Here is an 18,300-nt window from a genome sequence, read left to right on the forward strand (position 1 = left end):
CATATCAGAAAGAAAGAAGAAAAATGATCTCTGTTCACAGTTGGGTGATCTCATATTCAGAAAACCCTAAAGACTCAACTAAAAAAAACTTTTAACTAAGTTTTAACTATTACATGAATTCAGTAAAATTGCAGGATACAAAATCAACATATAGAAATCAGTTGCATTTCTATAGAGTAACAACAAATTATCTGAAAGAGAAATTAAGAAAGGAATTCCCTTTACAATAGCATCGAAAACAATAAAATACTTAGGAATAAATTTAACCAAGGGGTGAAAGACCTGTGTTCTGACAATTATAAGACATTGATGAAAGAGACTGAAGAAGACACAAATAAATGGAAACATATCTCATGTTCCTAAATTGGAAGAATTAATATTGTGAAAATGTCCATATGACCCAAAGTGATCTACAGATTCAATGCAATCCCAATCAAAATTCCAATGACATTTTTCACAGAAATAGGAAAAACTATCCTAAAATTAGTTTGGAATCCCAAAAGACCCTGAATAGCCAAAGAAATCCTGAGAAAGAAGAACTAAGTGGGAGGCATTGCAATACTTGATTTCAAGCCATATTACAAAGCTACAGTAATCAAAACAGTATACTGGCATAAAAAGAGGCACATACAGGAATGGAATAGAGAGCCTATATACATAAATCCACATACATAAGAATGAAACCTTAGCTTGGACCTCAACCTTACATCATTCACAAAAATTAACTCAAAATGGATCAAAGATTTATTTATTTATTATTTTTTTTTTTAAAGATTTTATTTATTTATTTGACAGAGACACAGTGAGAGAGGGAACACAAGCAGGGGGAGTGGGAGAGGGAGAAGCAGGCTTCCCGCTGAGCAGGGAGCCCGATGCGGGGCTCGATCCCAGGACCCTGGGATCATGACCTGAGCTGAAGGCAGACGCTTAACGACTGAGCCACCCAGGCGCCCTGGATCAAAGATTTAAATGTAAGACCTGAGATCATAAAATTCCTAGAAGAAAATATAGGGGGAAAGATCCTTGACATTGGTCCAGGCAATGACTTCTTGGTTAAGTCACCAAAAGCACAGGCAATAAACACTAAAATAAACAAGTGTGACTATATTAAACTAGACAGCTCTGCACAGCAAAGGAAACAATCAACAAATTGAAAAAATAACCTACTGAATGGGAGAAAACATTCACAAATCATGTCTGATAAGGGACTCATAACAAAAATACATGAAGAACTCAGACAACTTAATAGCAAAAAAAGAAAATAATCCAATTAAAAATGAGCCAAAATCTGAATAGATATTTTTTCAAAGAAGACCTACAAATGGCCAACAGGTATATGAAAAGGTGTTCAACATCAGTAATTACCAGGGAAATGCAAATCAAAACCATAATGTGATATTACTTTACACCTGTTAGGATGGCTTTTATCAAAAACACAAGAGATAACAAATATTGGTGGGGATGTGAAGGAAAGGGAACCCTTATACACTATTGGTGGGAATGTAAATTGGTATAACCATTATGGAAAACATAATGGCAGTTCCTCAAAAAAGTAAAAATTGAACTACCTATGATCCAGCAATCCTATTCCTGGTTATGTGTGCAAAGAAGTTGAAGTCAGTATCTCAAAGGATTATCTTCACACCTATGTTGATTGCAACATTACTCACAATAGCCAAGATATGGAAACAACCTAGGTGTTCATCAACAGAAAAATGGATAAAGAAGATGTGATTATGGAATATATTCAGCCATGGGAAAAAGGAAATCCTGCCATTTGCAACAACATTATGCTAAGTGGGATGAGTCAGACAGAGAAAGACAAATATTGTATAATATCACTTACATTACGGAATCCAAAAAAAAAAAAATGAACTTGTTAAAATACAGAGTAGAATGATATTTACCAGGGACTAGAGGGTTAGGAAATTGGAGAGATGTTGTTTAAGGGTACAAACTTAGTTATGGAGATCTAATGCACAACATAGTGATTATAGTCAACAGTACAATAAATTACAAAAATTGCTAAGAGACTAAATCTGAACCAAAAAGAAATGATAAATACATGACATTATAAAAGGTGTTAACTAATGCTAGTGTTGTAATCATATTGCAATATACAAATATATCAAACCAACACATTATACACCTTAAACTTATATAATGTCATAATGTAAATTATATCTCAATAAAAAAGATAACTAAAAAAAGAAGAAGGGACTTGGACTAGAAAGTAGTTCTCAAAGTGTGATCCCTGGACTGGGAACATTAGCATAGCCTGAGTTATCAGAAATGCAACTTTTCAAAGTGCTATCCCAGACCTACTAAATTGGAAACTGAAGGCGGGGCCCAGAAATCTGTGATTCTGCTAGACACTAAAATATAGAAACCAGTGGGCTGGATGATTTCTAAGGTCATTTTATCTTGGCAGTCCTAGAACTCTGAGATGCTAGTTTCCCAGGGTATTCATTCTTGTTCATCTCTTATCTTTGTAATCGATCTCTACAGAATCTCTTTAAACTGTTACTGATCCTGGAACCTCTGGAGCTTATCTTCTTGACAGTTTCAGACCCAAATCGTCTCTCATCCAGACATGCAATGTTTCTCCTCTTTCATGACTTGTCACCTGTAATAGTCCCTTTCAAGCAGTATTTCACGTCACTAAAAAAGATATATTTTTCATCCGTTGCTTTATAACAGTGTTCCCCAAAGTTGTTTTTCTCCACACACTGATTTTTATAATATACATTAATTATCAAGAGCTCAGCACAGTTCTGGCAAATGATAAACTCCATGTAAATCTTTCTTGAATAAATTATATTTGTTACAGCCCACTCTACACTGAGATATATATGTGGAATACAAGGGAGTGCTCAAGAGTAATAAAAGTCCATGTTTACAGAAAAGGGAAGTGGTAAAATTATCTGAGAAAAATAGACTGTGGAAAAGTAAGTATCAATAGTATGGGATATATGGCTTTTGTAAACAGAGAAGGAGACAGGGCTATCTGATAGGTTGAAACAGTAAGAGATTTTAGGCATCTACAATGCTGGATTGCAAAGCATTGGGGTTAAATTTATATCCTCTCCATCTTTTCCTCCCTGAACTAATCCCTACAATGGCTGACTTTTGAGTGTGTGTGTGTGTGTGTGTGTGTGTGTGTGTGTGTGTGTGTGACTATTCAGGCATGTATCTTCTGAACAAAAGCCTTTTCCAAAAGTCCGTTTCTGTATTCTGGGACCCCCAGCCCTTTGCTTTCTTAGATGTCTTACTTACCCATGTCACAATACTGCATCAGTTCCAGAGAAAAGGAGAGCAACTTAGAGATCTTGATGCTTTGCTTGTATGACATTCTCCTTTCTGAAAACTCAATTTAGATCTTCTATTCAGCAGCACATATGGAGCCAAAGAATCTGTTTTCTGGTTCTGCACACCCATTCTCTTCTTCCATGTTCAATCAGTCCTATTACATTCTCTCCTATGACTTTTCTATGTTCTCTCTTGGGATCCCAAGATTTGAATAATTATCATAATGGAGGTTTGGCTAGAGTGACTGATTTTGGCCATGAGTAAGCTGTTGGAACTACACCAGCTTTTCCTTCTAGGTCATCTACAGCGATGGGGTCAGATAGGAGGACTCAGCAGACCCAAATAAGCCTCTGTGGAAGCTTCCTGCTTGCCCAGGAGAACTGCGGCGCATGTAGTATTCAACTGCACCTGTGCTCATATAAGCCTTTTTTTGACTTTGGGGATAATCAACTCCATGATACTCTTCTTTTTTACATATATATATTTTATAGATTTTATTTATTTACTTGAGAGAGAGTGTGAGAGAGAGAGCATAAGCAGGGGGAGGGGCAGAGGGAGAGCAAGAAGCAGACTCCCCAATGAGCAGGGAGCACCCACAGGGCTCGATCCCAGGACCCTGGGATCATGACCTGAGCCGAAGACAGATACTTAACTGACTGAGCCACCCAGGAGCCCCTCCATGATACTATTCTTTTAAATAAAGTTGAGCCAATGAGTCTATACTTGGTGTTTTCAGTAACTGCAAGTTACAAGAGCAAATAGCAATTGCAGTAATTTTAGTTTTACTTTTCAGTAGTAAAGTAGTTTTTGAAATCAGCTGAAACAACAACTGACCTTGCAAAATCTGATTTACCCAATCACGCTTGGTACAAGCATGGGATCTACAGCCAAAGTTGAGTAAGTCTGTGAAGTATTAGCACAAAACCAATCTTCCCCCCACAAGTCATAATGAAAATAATAGTATGTGTTTTTTTATAAAGGCTGCCAAACCTTTTCACATGTATGGTCTCATTTTATCCTTACAATGAAGATGGTTTAGGCCCCTAAGAGATGTAGGCAAGCTTAACTAATTTAAAATATCACCCTGCAGACTTCGTGAAGAGCCAGTCAAACGCATTAAGGAGCTTTCAGTGAGGTATCAGAAGCTAAGTTACCAATGATACACCGTAAGCAGCATAATGCTTTTAGGACCCCAGAATTGCAAAGTCATTGTCTACAGAGATGGACTATGATCATTTTGCTGGTGCTCCCCAGTATGATTCTTTGTACTCAAAGATGTTGCCTAAATGCAGCTGTCCTCCATATCTTGCTTTAGCAAGAGGGACCAGCTTCCAGTCATCCCACTCATCTCAGGTGCGACACAGTCTGGCTGATGAACAGAGGCAGCCAAGCCAAAAGCTACTGCAAGCCCTCGCCAGAGCTTGCCAGGTCTAGCTACCCCCATGTATAGTGAGTATGTCAGTGGGGTGTCTGCCCCATTTTCCCTGGGTGAGAAGCTCATGTTTCTATAAATAAATAAGTAAATACCCAGAAAAATTCACTACTCTGTCAGAGATTGCAGAAAAATGTGTTCTGTGTATCTGACTATTCCCTTAAGAGCACATTTTCTTTTCACCCTAGGAATGCTATCAAACAAACTGTGGTTCAATACTGGCATCCTGTGGCCAGAGAAATTCATCAAATCTCTGAAAATCTCAGATCCTCAGGTTCTGAACATTCCTGGCTATCTGTGCCAAGCAGCTTTTCACCATTTCCTGAAGGCTGTTCAGTCACCTCACATAGTCTGTGAAAGCACCTAAGGAAAGATGTATTGAGATCAACTATCATTTCAGAAGGCTAACCCGTTCATGCATATCAGGGTGAAAATAAATGATAATAGAAAGTCTAGAGAATGTTACCCAACAACAACAACAACAAAAATCTGATATGAAGCTCTCCAAGTTCACACTGAGCTTTTTCCTAACAAGGAGGCGGTTGGGAAAAGAGGCAAGGTGGTGGCCAGGACTCCGCTGTTTGTGTGTCTATGTATGAGAGTTTTGTTTTGGCCAAACGCTAGGAAACTACTTGCTATTGCAGCAATAAATATTATGAATTTTCTTTATTTTACTACAAGAATGCTGCCTAAGAGGAAAATCAAACAAAATTATGGAGGACTGTTGTTTTTTTGCTACTTACTTTCAAGGCGGCTATAAAGATAAAGGGTTACAAGGCCCGCAGTTTAAAGGCAGAATTGCCATGCTCCCTGGTAAGACTTAATGGCATTTATGAGATCCAAATAACCATCATGGGACTACCGCATCACGGCTGCTTTCACAAATGGCTACACTAAATTTGGAATCCTTGGAGATGTTTGAAACATCATTAAAGACAGAAAAATAACAAAAAACTTCAAAATCACATAACCGTGGAAAACCATCAAAGAAGGATCAAGTGTGAAAACTGACAAAGAAATGGTGCAAAATATGTACATGGTAGCCACGGGAAAGGATGTTTAGAGTTGGCTGCCTCCCAACTGCAGGAGCGCAATGCCTACTACGCAGAGAAGGCACGGAATCTGCTCTCTCAACATGCTCTCCCTCATCATCGTCCAACTCTAGGGCTACTAGCTCTCTCTTCCTCAATTCGCCTGCTTTCCCATGGCTCTTGGGGGTTTGAACTGTCTCTGGCCAGGATCTGAGACAGACACAGACCTCGCAATGATGAACGCTAATCTGTCCCAAACATTGGTAATGAGGACAGCAATCCTAAGGGTAGTTTGCTTAACAAGATTCTTTTTTTTTTTCTTTTCAGGAAAGCCTCTATTTTTATTGCCTACAACAGAGAAAATGTAACTAAAAATATTCCGCAGAAAACTAGTGTGATCTAACAGGAAATAGAGATTAAATACCCTGCCAGACAATCAGTGTGCCCGTGTTAGCCTTAAGGAACCCAACTTTTAGAGTAATGCCTCTTCAGGGAGTTAAGTGTTGCTGGCTAGAAAACAAAATTCAGATATAAATCATAGCATAAGGTCTAAAGATACCAAATACCAATTAAAAGCTAATAAAGAGTAGTAGCAAAAGTCTATTTTAAATGGCTGACTTCTAAATGAGTTTGTGTAGCACACTGGAGAGCCAATATGTATACATATTTCGGGGTTTTTTGTTTTTTAGTTTTAGTAACACTGACATTATTTATTAACAATTTTACCGGAAATATCAGAAATCTCCCTGAACCTCTTACTGGGCCTTTAAAAATTAATTATGGTTAAAGAAGTAAATTAAAATAAAGGACAAGAACAATAGCTGTTTTCTAAACTCACTAAACTCACCAAACTCACCAGCAAGAACATGGTTGTTCCTCTGGCTACATGTTTTTACTTTGCTCTTGTCCCCCAAGCACCTACTGGAGAAAGAGCATGGACTTTGAAGTCCAGCAGATGTGCGTTCAAATCCTAGCTCAATGGTTTAAAATCTGTACACTCAAAGATAAGTCCTCTACCTGCCTGAATCCTGGTTTCCCACCGGGTATGGGAATAACAAACATTATCTCTCACAGGGAGCTTGTGGAAGATGGAATGAGATGATGTGTGAGGGGAAAGGCCTCATGCAGCTGAGCCCCTGACAGAGGGGTAGGTTCCCCACAGAGGCTGCTCCTAAGCACCCTTCCTACCTACTCATAGCCTATATTTCCTCTTTCCCCAACTTACCTGGTCACCAAGCCCTCTGGGTTTTTCCTCTTTAACAGCTTTCACTTTCTCTTAGACCCTGCCAGCATTGTCCATGTTCAGACCCTCCTTAATCCTTGTACGGGGTTAATGTGGTAACTACCAGTCTTGAGTCTCTTCAGCCTTGACCCTCTCTAATCCATCTTCACTATACCCAGGATGATTTTTATGAAATACAACACTACTTGAGTTTGAATTCTAGCTGGTCTACCTAATATCTGCATGACTTGAAACAAGTCACATGAATTCTTCCACGGTATAACTCAAAATCTACAAAATAGGGATGAGAACTTTTCTTACCTCAGAAGGTTGTTATACAGATTAAATAAGGTCATATATGGGCTAACACACAGAAATCACACAATAAATATGAGTTGTTATTCTTCTCTTCATTGTTCCTGCTGTTCTTATGACCCTTCTGTGAACTGCCATGCCTATTAAATAGGGTTGTGTCATAATCATATTTAGGACCTTTGTGGGTCTCTATCTCACTCCCTACCAAATCTCATATCACTCAGCAAGTAGCATGTTATGATATAGAACCAATAAACTGAGTTCAACCCAGAATAAAAAATAATTAGGTTAGTAAGGGATTCAGGAAAGCAATTAGGTCATTTATAGAACTGCTAATAAAATTCTATCTAAAAAAAAACTATTCTCTTAAGAAGTGATTAGAGCAGCCCAAGCTAAATATCCTGAAAGGATTGAGTGGCTGTACCCTAAACATCCTTCCTGCTTTTTCTTCTCCTAGTTCTAATTAAAATGCAATAACGTATTTAAACTAGCAATTGTCTTACTTATATTTTTAAACTTTAAGGGGTGTGGGTGTACAAATAGATGGGTTTTCCACAACACGGTCCCTCAAGAGGTCCTGAAATTGTGTAAAAGTCTTACCTGACATTCTTCTAAACCACTTGGGTTTCTTGTCCCATATGATAAAGAGATAGTATGCAGGAACCCCAGTCAGAGTAATGATGAAGCCAATCCCTGTACTAAATGGGTCCGAATACAGGGAAAGGGCAACCATGAAGAAACACGTGAAGGAAAACAATGCTGGGATGAACAGCGGCACCTGGAACACAGCACAGGAAAAAAAAAAAAAATCACTTCAAACAGTTCTAGAGACAGAAGATGGGTTCAAGAGGAGCACATCAGTCATAGGATCGGATGATCCCCACTGGTCATGTGAGCAGGTGACCGGCACCATCCTACCTTTACCTTAACAGCAACTTTGATAGGGCGCAGAGAATGTAGCAAACATACTCCCCTAATTTTTTTTTTTTTAAATCTTTGAATAGAATAAAACCTGAGGATAAATAAGTGTGTTTCATTAGAGATGTTTTGTTTGAATGGTTTGACTAGATAAGTACCATTATGATTTATGTTTTTGATTTTAAAAGGTTGGCTCTTTGATAATTATGATTAGAATCTGCTTTAATGTAGAGTCAAGAGCAACGGCTGCTTGTTACATGTTAAAGCCTTTCAGTGCATATTGATTTTCTGCTGGAGACTCACAATAAGAACTGACAGGAATAAAACAGACCAACTCCTATTCAACCGCTAATAAAGATGTTGCTAGCATTAGGCAATGGATGTAATTAGAAACAAATTCTGACAACATGACTGACAACATTATCTGTGTTATTTTTTAAAAGCAAATAAATAGTGAGGTCAAATCAATCCATGAACACTCACGGCTAAAGGAGATGAGAAACAGATTCGTCAGCCTCCCCAAAGGAAATGCTTAGTTATAGTAAACGGTATTCTCTTAAGTGGTACATTCATACATATACCTTCACTTTCCCCATGTGTCCACACTTTTATTCCTTCTAGAATATCTAATTTGAAAAAAGAGCAATGTCACAAGTGATAAGATTTAAGAATACTTAAAATGACTGTTTTGTAAAGCAGCATCCTTTGTAGAGTTTCAATTAGTGACAATTCCACGTATATCTGCCTCCCTCTTTCTCAGCATGGCTATCCACAATTACTCAGCATAAAGATACAAGTGTCCCACACTTTGAACGCATCAGGTCATTAGACACATCCAAGAAATAGCAACATAACAAATACCTTATATATATATATACCTATCCCTTTTCAGAGATGTGACATACGAAGTTGGGTATATCACCTAAGACTTGATGAATTATTTTTCCAAGCTACATAAACTCAACACGAAGGCACTACCTGCAGGAGTTAAGCATTTTATTCCAGAGGATGCTGCCCCCCGCCCAAGCTCCTCCTCATCAAGTTATGACAAAGGGAGGACTAGGTATTAGAAGAAAGATTTATGTAAACCCATCAAGATTACTGAGGTTACCTTGAAAGGACGATGCATATCTGGGCGTTTGTATCGAAGATAAATCAGCCCAGCAACCGCCAGCCCAATAAAAAGCCACCTGGCAAAACTGAGGAAATTCAAAAGACTGTAGAGGTTCCCAGAGAAGAGCATTATCATCGTCAAAGGGTACTAGGGCGAAGGGGGAGAAAAACCTCGCTCAGTGAGTTAAAAGAGAACACAGCTGATAACAAATAATAACATCACTATACATTATGATTACCTTTTTCATATGATTATTTATACTGATAAACGACCACAGTGATTAAAACCTATATTCAACTAACTTCTTATCTATATTCTGCTCTTACACCCCATTACGCACCAGTAACAGCGTGAGAAGATCATCATCATTACCACTTAATCAGACGGAATGTTATATGGAAATTTAGTTCTTAGTTGTTTTTCATTTGAGAAGAGAACGTGTTTTCAAAGAGTAAAACACAGGATAGTCAATGACTTAAACTTAAAGACCCAGAGACTGAGATGGTTAGCAAATAACTAATACTAAAAATCAAAAGTGTACCCAATTAGAAAATTCACAGAGCACTCTGTAAATGGTTTCTGACAAGCCCTTGGCTATGCACACACGTGAAACGCAGCCACTTAGAGGTGACTCTGCCAACTCCTGAATGCAAAATATTGACCTTCCCTTCCTCCGCACTTACTCTCCCCGTGCGCTTGCCATGTGTGACCCTCAAGACCGCAGAAAAGAATGAAGCACAGAGATCAGCATAGCAAGTCTCTGCAGCTGCACACGCCAAGGACAGCACGACTGATAGCAGAGGCTTAAAATGAAAGCCCTCTCCACCGAATAATACATTCTGTTCCCACAAGTGACGTTAACTTCCAGATTCCGCACGGAGAGTACAGAGAGTAACATACTTTACAAAGAGATTTCAAAGGAAACATTCTGAAACAAATTAAATGCATGAAACAAAATGTCCAATGTATTCTATGGTGCTCCTGACAGCAGATTCCATTTGACAAAAATGTTACAAAAACAGTAGGTAAAAATGAATATAACATTGCCAATGGGTATTATAAAGGACTTTTACACCTTATGCAGTTTTTTGTATCCCACGCTTCACAAACACTTTGCATTAAGAATTCTACAACTCAAATTTCGGTTTTGGTGCTTTTATTTCTTCCCTATAGAGTTGGTCTCAAATAGCTCACTTTTTATCACACAGAATTACTGCACTGTCTAGGACTTCATGTGATTTTTTTCTGTTAGTTTTGTATGCATTTCATTATAAGGAGCCTACGATACTATAATGCACACCTAGGTGTTTCTGGACTGTGGCTTTTCGCTCCACTTTCAGTTCGCAGATTTGGGACTTGTTGCTCTACATCCTTTTCTGTGAGGCTCTGTGTCAGTGACAGAAGCCAAGGTAGTCATTTCCCCCAGAGCTCGCAAATTTCCACAAAGGTGAAAAAGAAGTGATGTGCTTATTGCCCCATAGCATCAAATATGCATCGGAAATACTGAACAAAGGGAAGCGATGGAAAATATCCTGCCTCCCAAACTCCACCAAGATACACATAGAGCCAATCCAGCAATGAATGAGAAAGTAAAGCCCTATCTAAAGTCTGCTTTGAAATCCTCTTTGCAGGCGCCTGAGTGGCTCAGTTGGTTAAGCGAGTGCCTTCAGCTCAGGTCATGATCCTGGAGTCCCAGGATCGAGTCCTGCGTTGGGCTCCCCGCTCAGTGGGGAGTCTGCTTCTCCCTTTCCTGCTCCCCTCCTCTTGTGCTCTCTCTCATTCTCTCTCTCAAATAAATAAATAAAATCTTTAAAAAAAAAAAAAAAAAGAAATCATCTTTGCTAACTGGTTATTCAAACTTATATGTAGGTATACTTTTTAATATGCATTACCAAAACAATAACTGCTGGCAGAGGGGTGTGCTTGCGGACATGAATCATGGAGAGGAGTTCTGGAAGGTGACCCTCTCGAGACGCAACATAGAATAACCTGATGGGAGAAAAACGTGGCTGGCATTGACTGTACAATTGATCATTTCAAAGAGAAAAATCCAGAAATCTGAGAAAACTTGCATCTAATTCCATACCAAACGGTTTGGCATTTCTTAGGTGGATTACTTCAGTTTCACTGTCCAGGTAAGGCAGAGAATCATCAAGAAAAATCTGACTTCAAATTTTATAAAATCTGCCAATAATTTCTCTTATTCTTTGAGGAGACCCAATAGCAACATCCGGCTCAGCATGGCTCTCCCTACATAGGAATAGTTCTAGATTCCTAGTATTGTATGTGTGCTGTCCATCCGATCCAGCCCGACATACACACACATGCACAGGCACGCACACACACAGACATGCCCATGTACACACATAACATTTATATTTTTCTGACTGGATCTTAATCTTATGTTAAAATAAAAGGGGCTTTTATATCAAACAAAACAAAAGGGATACGGATGGTAGGGTGGTGATTTCTGGTATCTCTTACTTTACTTTTTTTCTTGTCACCTTTAGAGAAACAAAAGATTTTATCACCAGAAATAAAATGCTGTTGTTAGACTCTGTAGACATACTATTAAAAAAAAAAAAAAAAAAGGCTCCATGCCCAGCTTCAGCGTAGGCTATGAGTAGACAAGCAGTGCCCTCTAATGGGCAGAATGAGACATGCTGTTGATACTTGGACAAAGATTTCGATCTTAATGTCTCTTTAAAAACAACAGCTTTGGAGGCACTATTTCTTCTCTTTTTAAACCTACCCTTATCACATCCAATCTCAAAAACAGAAATGCATTTCTGGAAATGCTTGAACTCACTCACCTGGAGACAGCAAACACACCACCATTCATGGAGCCAAAGCAGGAGAGGGCAACAAAGATCGGAACTGCTAATGAGAAATTTCCCAGTAGCCGCTCAGAAAAGGTCTAGTGAAAGACAGAACGAAGCAAATTAATGCTCTGCCAGAAAGTGGAATAAAATGAAGCAATTTAGTCCAAACTCGCTCTATGACTTTGTTTTAGCCTGCTGATACGTGTATGTTTTATAATCTTTCTTTTTGGTTAGGGTCAGACTAACTTCTTAGACAATAATCAGAAGCAAGTACCATGGCATTGCTTGTTGCAGAACTATGGGCAAAGGTCTAAACAAGCACCTTCTCCCTACTTTCAAAAAGCAACGATCCATTTATTGAATTTTTATCAACCGTGGTATCTATCATCTCTGATTCTGGTAGGTAGAAAAAGCTCAATTCAGAAGTTCTCCTATTGGAAACAGAAAGCCTTCTGTAAAATGCCTTCTCTTTAGCCTGGAAAGCCACATTTCGATAGCGAAGTACAAAGGTACACCGAGAAGTATCACAGATACTTGTTTCATATACCAGTCCTCCTGTTATGACACAGAAGTACAGTGAGATATAATTGACGACTTCATCATTTATATCGCAAATACGAGCAGTTCTGAAAATCTTTGCCCCAAATAATCACATTAGCTGAATGTCTGTTTATTGAGTCCCTCCCTCCCTCTCAGGTATCTGCCAATTCCTTCTGTGGTTTCCTACCATAAGGCTAGAATACAAATACAACTCTGAGAAAATCCAGCCACAGAAAATACGAAAGATAAATGACAAAACTTCTGAAATTTCCTTTTATGCCATGGCACAGGCAACACTGCGAAGTTCCATGAAGGATGTATTAAAAACACACACACACACAAAACAACTATGTGGGGTTCCTTAGTCGTCCTTCATGCAGCTGGCGTTGTGTAATTAATGGACCACATTACGCTCAAAGAGTAAGTGGTGCCCTTTGTCTAGTAAGACGGGATAACTGACCCGACCTCAGTAAGCTCTGGACACTTGGTTGTCTGGTAGGACTTACAATAGCGGCAAAGTCTTTTTTTTTAATACAGTGAACAAGTACATAGGTTCACATGAAATGAGATAATTTGTTCCCTGTGGATGTTGCCTATATGAGGTAATAGCGACTATTTTAAAAGGAACTGACATCTAGTGAAGGGAAGTTACTTTTTCACCTTTCATTGTTATGAAGTCATGAATAAATGCCCCCTTACCAGCTAAGTTTTTATACAAAATAAAAATATGTGTCACAGAATAACAGGCCCATAACCTGACCTTTGAGAGCAAAGATGATCCTGAAGTCAAATAAATTTTGGAAAATGCTGTAAAATTATGAGTATCCACTTCTTAGGGAGCTAAAATGCACATTAGCATCTTTAATATTCTGAGAAGTGCCATAGCAATGACATCTGTTTAACTTTGAATAACTCAGCATTTCTAAAAATTAGTAATATCCCATCACTGGTATTCAAAAGGATATACTAGAACAAACAACTATATATGGTCATCCCTTGGAAATTCTTAAGTGGTACTTTGGGAAAAAGATTTTAAGTTAGCATTTGAAAAGTTTACAAACAGGAAAGAGTACAGAATAAATTACAATTTGCATACCAAAAAATACATGCATTTAAATTCAGTAACTGCCCACCTATCCTGAAAGTCACGTTGGAAGAATACTATCTTCTGTACAACATGCACACGTGGAAATGTGTTTTCAAGCATGAATATGGGGAAATGTTTTACACGAAATGAACAATGCAGAGAAACCATACAGGACTTTGGCTGTATCAGTTAAACGGAGTATGCTAAGGTGTGTTCTAAAATTTTTCAGTGCTCATTATCATTCAGGTCAAGAAACGATTACTGAATTTCAAAACACTTTCTGCTGGAGGGAACTACTGTGAAATTGCATCAACTCATTAACCTAAATTCAGACCGGCCTTTTCTCAACTTGGACTTACCACCGCCACCGCATTTGACAGCAGCAGCTCCTCGGCACTAATGGTTGTAAAGTAGGCCACATTTGTTAGCACGTAGCCAACGGTGACGACGGCCATGGAGATACAAATGGCAAGGGGGACGGTTCTGAAAGGCACAAAGGAATTGCTTATTAGTCATCATTTGTTAGTCATTCTCTGAAAGCAAAGACCATACGACAACGGGCTAATTCAAACAAAGAATAAAATAGTATGTGTGATAATTATAGGCTCTGTTGGGCATGTATATTTTATCAGGGTGAAGTACTACAGAGTCCTTTGTAATTTCATAAGGTCCATGGGAGCAGAGACTTCATTTGTCTTGTCCCCTGCTCCACCCCCAGAACATGTGGGTCCATCCCATTCTTGGAATCCATAAATGCTACAGCAGTGTTTCTCACACTTGATCATGCATCACCTAGAAGGCTTGTTGAAACACGGTTTGCTGATCCCATCTCAGAGTTTCTGATTCAGTAGGCCTTGTACTGCTAACAAGTTCCTGAGCAATTGTGCTGCTACTGGCCAGGGGACCACACTTTGAGAACCATGGGCCCATATTCTTTTCTAATACTAATTTACTGCCTCAACACCTTTCTAATACTAGGCCCCAGGAAGGTCTTTCACATTCAGCTTTTCCCCTTCAGTAGGTTCCCTTATCAGCAAATAAGTTGTACCCTTTTGGATGCATAAGAGCAAGATACATCTACCATTCTAAATGGTAGTAAAGATAATTTTATATATAACACAAAAAGCACAGAAGTGCTCGCAATAATGACTTTGCACTGCCCTGCTGTGAGTTCAAAGGAAGCTCAAGATCGTGAGTATCTATTAAAGCAACAGTGCAGATAATCCCATGAAATTAGAGGTGACATGCTGAGAAGTACATATGACCGGACCGTGCTGACACTCCGTGGCATCCACAAGTACCCGGCACAAATGCAACGTTATGTCTTCATTTAATGCACTGGGAAAGCCAGGAGTTACTGACCCTAATAATTTGATTCCATGTTACCGATACACATTACTTGCTTAACATAATCACCTCTTCAGACTCTTTGCAGTTCAAGCAACTTAAACCTTCAGCTCCCTGCACAAAGGCTGATCGGTTTTTTAGCCACACAGCTTATCAGCCCTAGTGGAGCCTTAACCCTGCTGGGTGCCACTAATGAAGACCTCAATATAATTTCTTCCAAGATGAAAATACAGTTCAGAGCTGGGAGAGGAAAAAAATAAAAAAAAGAGGCACAGCCTGCCTCACTCCCCAAGCTGGGTATGTTTAGCACACAAAGTCCCAGCTCATTATGCTGAACAGCACTATCCCCTGTTGAGAACGGGCAAACCTGGCCAGTCAGCAACTGCCATTCATTATGCTGCTTGGAGCCTGACACTTCCCCTGATCCCCAAAGCCTTAAGCCTTGATGGGGAAACACACTGACCTCTAAATCCTGGCATCCTAATATAAAAGTAGCAGATGTTCCCCTTCCCCAGTGTGAAGAGGGTCCTGTGGAATTTTCTGTTAACACCATAACATGCATTGCTAGCTGTGATTGATAAATGCTAAATTCAAGCAGAGGAAATCACCGGGCCAATTAAATACAAAGGAGTGAGAGACATAAGGCATATTAGAGATGAATTCTGTTTCTCTGAAAGAAAGACGAGATGTAAATGCAAAGGGCTAAGATGTAATGCAAAATGCAAAAAAAACTAACAATTTTACTCTCATCCAGATATACTATATAGATACTAGAGGGAAAAATCAAAGGAGCTTAAAATACAAGACAAAAGTGAGAAAGGGTCCAACCTTGTTGCAGTCCAGGCAGACTGGAAGGTATATGTGCAGCTTTTCAACCACTCCCTGTATTATTTTAAACTTGAATCTTTTCTGTTTTTACAGCATCCCAAATGGTGTGTTAAGCTCCTTCTCTGGAGGAGAGAAGCAGGGAGGGAGAGGGGGAGAGAGAGAGAGACTCTCTATTCCTTGCAAGGATGGGATTAAGAAGTGTAAAGTTTCTGTTAATAAAAACTGAGGTGACATTGTTAAGTGCAGCGAAGCAGCTAACCTGTCCAGGACAGGTAGCCCTGTCACATCTTGTGGCACTGCAAAATAGCAGGGACAAGTCAGTCTGAAACGTGGGCCGTGACCCTCCCAGCACAGAATCTCGCCTCTGCTCGGCTCTTCCAAGGCAACCTCCCCGCTTCCCGCTTTGAGATTATGGTATGTCTGAGGGAAGTTTTCTAAACTGATTTTAGCAGAAAGAATCCTAAAAAATCCAACTTTTTTTTTCTCTGCTTGTCAATGACAAAAACTATAGCAATAGCTGCTGCCGTTTACTTGGTGGCTGTTATGCGCCCGATATTTTATTAGGTACTTTACATATTTGCCTCATTTTATCTTCGGAAAATCCTGTGAGTTAGGAGCATCATCACCATTTTATACGTGAGGAAATGAAGTCTTAGAGAGCCTAAATAACTGTTTAAGGATACACAACGGTAAATGGAAACCCAGAAATCAGCTGATCGATCCTCGCTGAAGTCACAGCATTTTAACCACTAAAGTGTACTCTCTCTCTCATGCATGTGGATCCTCAATCTTTTAACTCTTTATTTTCAGAGAAATCATAATTGTTGAATATGTTTATTGCAAAGCTCTTATCAAGATTGTATTTCTCATGTAGTCACTGAAAATGCAGTTTTATTTACTATAAAGGTCGGGAAGAGAGTTATTCCATGATTTTTAAAATTTTTCTGTGTAACATGAACCGTAATGTCAAGTGAATGTTTTCAAAAGTTTCAATTTTTAGAAAATGGGGTTTGTATTTTTTTTAGATTTAAAAGACAACGGAAGCTCACTTAATAAATTTCCCTAAACAATTTTTGCAGGAAGGAGGAAAAGCGAGCATGTTTGTCAGAGAAGCTGAAACATATAGATTACTAACAATTTTACTCTCATCCAGATATACTATATAGATACTAGAGGGAAAAATCAAAGGAGCTTAAAATACAAGGCAAAAGTGAGAAAGGGTCCAACCTTGTTGCAATTCATAACATGCCCAGGAATTCCTCTCTAAGTAAATTAAGCCATGAGAACTGGAGGGGGTATGGCAAAAGAGCCACTATCTTCTGTCCTCAGGTTTCATTTCACTTTGACAAAGGGAAGGAGAAGAGTTTGTGGCTGCCTTGGCTTAAACAGCAATCAATTACCGAGGAAAGCCGTTGACGTGTTCAGAAGGGCTTGGCACCATGTGGTTAACTCCTGGGTTTCAAGCATCAAGGCTTAAGAGCCACTGGGTGAGCTGATAAAAGCTATTAGGCCATGCCAGAGCAATCTTTCTGGAGGCTTTAGATGCAGAGGGCAGATAAGCACAGTTAGTAACTCAAGATTAAGGCAAATGGCACGTGATAATAAAATGAATTAAAGGGACTAGTAGACCACTGATATTTCAAAGCCTCTGTGTTATTGTGAGGTACCCTCCAATTCTAAGTGCAACAAAAGCATTGTCTTTAAGCTGAATAAAAATGACTCACACCTATGAGTTCTACTCTTTTTTGAATGTCCGTGCATGTCTATTATGATGAACAAAATACAAATGTACTGAAAAGAGTTACTTAATCCTTAAGACCTCTAGTCATTATACAAAGTCTTTTCAATTAAAGGCCATTAAGTATGTGAGAATCCAATAATTTTATTAGCTGCACTTAGTTTTCAATCAAAAGGTCTTGGATAGTCTTCTTTTCCTGTGGGTTTACTTTAAATTGGTACCTATAACCTGTCTATGTCACACATGGATAAATATTTGCTTTCTTTGAAATTATTAAATGGAAGTCTCTGCAACATCTGCTTAAAAGCACTTCATTCTAAGGAATAGACCTCCCCAGGTATCCAAATGGTCCCAAAAGTAATGGCTGGTGGCTTATATTTGGATAATCTACAAAGCACTGACAAATACACTTTATCTACAAATATACACATGCCATTCCAAATCCTTTGTGGAATGAGAGAGAGTATAAACGAATAACAAACAAAATTCACAACAACCAAATGAGGCAAGAGGTTGCTGAAATTGTTCCCACCATTTTCAAATAAGGGAACCAACGCTCGGAAAGTTAAGTGATGTGGCCAAGGTCACAAGAATAAG

General features: G+C 38.9%; 1 protein-coding gene across 2 annotated transcripts in view; it reads right to left on the bottom strand.

Annotated features, from left to right (window-relative positions):
• SLC7A11 (solute carrier family 7 member 11) overlaps positions 1-18,300 on the bottom strand; it is an 83,076-nt gene that overhangs the window by 11,699 nt on the left and 53,077 nt on the right. For both annotated transcript variants that reach the window (XM_036112412.2, XM_036112413.2), the window contains 5 exons: positions 14,150-14,273; positions 12,155-12,258; positions 11,234-11,330; positions 9,339-9,488; positions 7,910-8,087 (listed from right to left, as the gene is read on the bottom strand). In XM_036112412.2, the coding sequence (XP_035968305.1) occupies positions 7,910-8,087; positions 9,339-9,488; positions 11,234-11,330; positions 12,155-12,258; positions 14,150-14,273 (653 nt within the window). The remainder of the gene's footprint in view (positions 1-7,909; positions 8,088-9,338; positions 9,489-11,233; positions 11,331-12,154; positions 12,259-14,149; positions 14,274-18,300) is intronic.

The sequence above is a fragment of the Halichoerus grypus genome, chromosome 3, assembly GCF_964656455.1.
Source record: "Halichoerus grypus chromosome 3, mHalGry1.hap1.1, whole genome shotgun sequence".
Lineage (NCBI taxonomy): Eukaryota > Metazoa > Chordata > Mammalia > Carnivora > Phocidae > Halichoerus > Halichoerus grypus.